A 4,899-nucleotide genomic window follows, 5' to 3' on the forward strand; every position below is an offset into this window, starting at 1 on the left:
AACAAAAAAAACATAGAACCTATTGCTTGGCCATGGCTCCAAATTTTTTTAAAATTAGATACATTAATAAATTAAGGGTTGCTGAATTTTAAGAGGATGATTGCAAGAACAATAAAAGTTAAAGGAGATTAAGTAAAGTTTTGTACGACATAAGTAAAATTTCACATGAAATCTATTGAAAAAGATTATAGAATTTGGATAATGGTCGAATTTTTATCTAGATAAAATTTATGTAAAAAAAATCAAAAAAATTAGAAAATGATTTGAAATAAAGTGAAGACTATAACTTGATATTTTTCTTAAAAATAATAATAAACCATATTAGTCATGTAATCACTCTAATTTGACCAGCTCTATAATGGAATAATTCAATAAGCACGTTAAATTAAAATACACTTAATTACGATCTAAGTGTAATATATCTCTCTCTTTTTTCAAGAGAAACATCACTTAACTCACATAAACTTTTATTACTTTTGCGATTACCCTCCGAAAGTTAAAAAATTCTCGATTTAGTATATCAAATTTTTAATTTTTTGAAATGTCACTTATCCATTATTATTTTCGGTTAAATCCTACCAAAATTTTCAAAATACCCATGTTTTTATTATAATTTTTGTTTTTTGCATAGATTCAAGTGTGGGTATTTTTCAAATTCTGTTAAATCATGACCATTGCCAGAATCTTTGTAATTTTTATTTTTTTTTCTTTCAAAAATGGGATATTTTGGTAATTTTGACACTCATTCATAAGGAATATATATATATATATATTATTCAAATATGAGAAAACTAGGGAGGAGAATACACATCTGTAAGGATTTAACAGAGAGAAGACATTGCAAAAAATTAAAAGTTTGATATGCTAAATTGAGAATTTTTAAACTTTGAAAAATTATTACAAAAGTGAAGAAAATTCAGGTAATTAAATTATTATTATTTTTTAATAATAACCCTTGGAAGCAAACAACAGGACCCACAAGGACCATACCCTTTGGGAAACAGTTCTTTCTTATTTTTATTTCTCTAAAATATAAAAAATAAAATAAAAAACCAATTACCTTTCAAAAATATTGCCAAATATCATTTTTCTCTCTTAAAAAATTTAAAATTTATTTATTTATTTTTAACTTTATATCACATCAATCACTCTTTATTACTATTTAAACAAAAAAAAAAAAAAATCAGCAACAAAGTTCTTTATCGAACAACAATGTGAACAACATCTTGAATCAGCAATCAAAGATGATAGACCAATTATCATCCCTTTCCCCGCCTCCACAAACACGTCAAACTACTCGAGCACACAAGTTATTATTTTGACAAATGACAAGAATGGTAACCTGAGTCAATGAAGTTTCTTTCATCTTTGTTGCAGTCAAATGGGGGATCCTTTCAACCTCCACAAGTCCAAAACGTTATCAACTGTATCAACCACTACTACATACATATTCAATCTTCAACTAGCCACGAATTATACTCCATAGAAAATAACTCCATTCTGTTTCTGACAAGTGATTTGCTGCCGCCATTGGTCGTGGGAAATATTTTCCGCCATGCTGAAACCTTAAAACACATTTAAACGTGTTGGAAAAGCATGGAACTCCCATACATACGTCACTATCATGTCATTTAAACAGCCTTTGTAACTTCATTAGTGCGAAGAAATTCGCACACCTAACTCATCTCATAAAATCGGTTCAATAAGAAATGATTGTCCACTTTTTATAAACATGCTTAAGATCTTGTCTACAAGCAATATGAGATTATTCCTCAATATAGTGATTCTAAGGGTGTTTTTGACATACCGTTTTACCCTTTGTTACTATAGCACATGGATTGATGTAAAAAAAATAGGAAAAAATTCACTTTATTCCCTGAAGTTTGAGGTAGTTTTCAATTTGAACCTCAATGTTTAAAAATTTGCAATGTACCCCCTTAATGTTTAAAAAATTTGCAATTAACACCTTCCGTTACTAATTGCGGTCTAAGTAAATGGAAATGACATCACGTGCGTTTCACGTGAGATTTTTATGCTGCGTCTTCCAATTTTACACCTAACCTAGCTAGTGAAATAACGTAATTGCCCCTCATTAAAATCAAACGCCTGTTTTGATTTCTTGTCAACTCCTTTTGGGTGTCGTGTGCGTGTTGGAGTGAAAAAGCAAAGGAGCAAATGCCTTTCACCTGCTCCTATGCTTGCAATTTCCATGTACTTAGACGGCAATTAATAACAGAGGGTGTTAATTGCAATTTTTTGAAACATTAGGAGGATACATTGAAAATTTTTAAACATTGAGATTCAACTTGAAAAACACTTCAAACTTCATGGGGGTAATGCGAATTTTTTCCAAAAAAATAAGAATGTTTTGAGTATGGACCCTAAATATGTCTATGCATTTTCTATAATTTTTTTTTTCCTGTATTTTGTGGGGTTTTAATCTCTAGTGCCGTTTGTGGTTTGATTTTGTTGTAGAGACTTTTGTTATCGAAGTTTGTTCTTCCTCTACGATAGATCATGATTGGATTAATGCATTGCACAACTTTCTTTTGGTGAATGTTGCAACTTCTTTGCACAGGTTTAGGAAGTGTTGAGGGATTTTTTGAGGTTCGTTCTCATTTTGATTAACTTTTTTTGCGGCCCATTTCTTGGCTTTCGCTCGAGGTACAAAAGAACAGGACATTTTTGGCCCTTTTTTTTTTATTATTATTTTGTAGTTTTTTTTTTTTTAACCGTATTTTCGTTTTGGATTTATTGTCGGGGGTCGGCTTTTGATTTCCTGTAACCGACGGCACAATGACTTAATTATCATTATCTCATTTGAGTCAATTTTATCATGGAGGTCTCCGAGAATAGGGTCCACCATTGCAGTAGCTTCTCCTGCCCCCAAGCTCAAGTCATGTGCTCTGTTCTGGTCAGCACGCCTTTATATCTTGCAAGAACAAAGCACAAACAGTTTTCTCTCTACTTCTGCTGATTGCTGTCTCTTCCATCAAATCTTCCTTTTTCAAAACTCCTTCATTTTCTTAGCTTTCCAAAACAGAGAACATGGCTGCAGAATTGGTGGGTGGAGCTTTTCTCTCTGCATTCCTCCAGGTGTTGTTCGACAGGATGGCTTCACGTGAGGTTGTGGACTACATGCGAGGAAACAAACTCAACGACAGGCTGCTGAAGAAGCTGAAGATCACGCTGTTGTCTGTCAACGCTGTGATCAACGACGCAGAGGAGAAACAATTCAGGAGCCCTTTGGTGAAAGAGTGGCTCCACGAGCTCAAGGATGCTGTGTATGATGCAGAGGATCTGTGGGATGAGATTGCCACTCAAGCTTTGCAATGCAGGCTGGAAGCCAAATCGGGAAGCACAATAAGCCAGGTACGTTGCTTGGATTATTCATTGCTTTCTATTCCATCAAATTAAACTTTGAGATTGGTGATCATCTTTCATGTTATATGGACTCTGCCTCTTCAAATTACATTTTTAAGACAGATTAATGGGTAACTTAAGGTTATTATAACCTTAAAACTACCATCTAAATCTAATTTGTAATTTGTTATGTATTTTCATACTTTAAAAAGTTGCAATTAATTGTTACAAAAAAAAAAAAAAAAAAAAATTGCAATTAATTAAGCCGCAAGCTACTTAGTCCTTTCACTAGCCTATTATATTAGAATTTTTTTTGTTAAATTATACGGAAAATGGGTCACGTGGGATATACGTGGCTTAAAATAACAATAAAACCCTCTTCAAAATAAATAAAATAAAAAAATAAAAAGGAAAAAAAAATTTTAAAAAAAAACCCCCATAGTAGGAAGGGTCCCACAACCAGGTCTCCATGGCTCGATGGCTAAAGACAGATGGTTTGGTCATGGGTTTCCCGGACTAGGACTAGAGACCCATGGCCAGGTTGAGGGTCTCGACACCCACGGGGTTTGGTTGTGACTTGTGAGTCTCCATGGCTAAGGAAGTTAATTTAATTTAATTTAATTTAATTTAATTTAATTATTATTTAAAAAAAAAAAATTAATTTAAGGGCATAATTGTATTTTTACTCAAATGATAGGTGTAATATTGTCATTTTATGTCATGTGTAATGCCCGTGATATGTTTTGCGTCAGATTTAATAGAAAATCCTAATAACATGGACTAAGTGAAACAGCTAAGTAGTTTAAGGGGTCAATTACAACTTTTTAAGGTTTGAAAAGTACTACAAATTGGGTGGTTATTAAAAACAAAAGGGAAAAATGTAAAATTAGTCCTTGTAATTTATCTGATTTACAATTAATTGCATATGTTATCAAAACAAACTCAAAAGTGCTTGAGGTATGCCAAAAAAAATAATTTAGTTAGTCAAATTATGTTCACTGATTTAACAAATTCTAATAGCATAAAACGCTAGAGCCAATAAAATTGTAATACTTGTCCTATTTAAGTTAATGTCACACTAACAGAATCTGTTAAATTAGTAGACGACATTTGATTGTAGGGACTAAATTTTTTTTTTTTTGCATACCTTAAGGATCTTTGAATTCATTTTGATACCACATAAAACTAATTGTAAATCAGCTAAATCACATGAACTAATTTTACATTTTTTCCAAAACAAAAAGCGGTAGGTTTTCCGAGGCCCCTTGGAAAATTGGTAATAGTTAGAGTTTGAATAATAAAGAGTGGAAAATGAGCCATTCATATCTGTATGTGATCTTTGACTTAAATGCCTCCCAAACATTTTCTCCACCTGCTCTCGACGGTCAAAGAACTTAATTCACATATGCTTGAATTAGTTCAACACTATATACTATATAGTGGGTAACACTATATATAACGACCATTTCTCTACACCTAAAAGGTCAAGAGATTCACATTCAAAGCCTTCAAAACAAACTGTGGACATTATATTTT

The 4,899-nt window shown here is 32.2% G+C and overlaps 1 protein-coding gene across 1 annotated transcript in view; it reads left to right on the forward strand.

The window, feature by feature from the left end:
- Nucleotides 1-3,111: 3,111 nt before the first annotated feature.
- The window catches only part of LOC132173333 (putative disease resistance protein At3g14460), a 6,626-nt gene continuing 4,838 nt past the window's right edge, over nt 3,112-4,899 (forward strand). The window contains exons 1-2 of the mRNA XM_059584810.1: nt 3,112-3,376; nt 4,149-4,172. Of these exons, the coding sequence (XP_059440793.1) occupies nt 3,112-3,376; nt 4,149-4,172 (289 nt within the window). The remainder of the gene's footprint in view (nt 3,377-4,148; nt 4,173-4,899) is intronic.

This window comes from Corylus avellana, chromosome ca1 (assembly GCF_901000735.1).
Source record: "Corylus avellana chromosome ca1, CavTom2PMs-1.0".
In the NCBI taxonomy this organism is placed as follows: domain Eukaryota; kingdom Viridiplantae; phylum Streptophyta; class Magnoliopsida; order Fagales; family Betulaceae; genus Corylus; species Corylus avellana.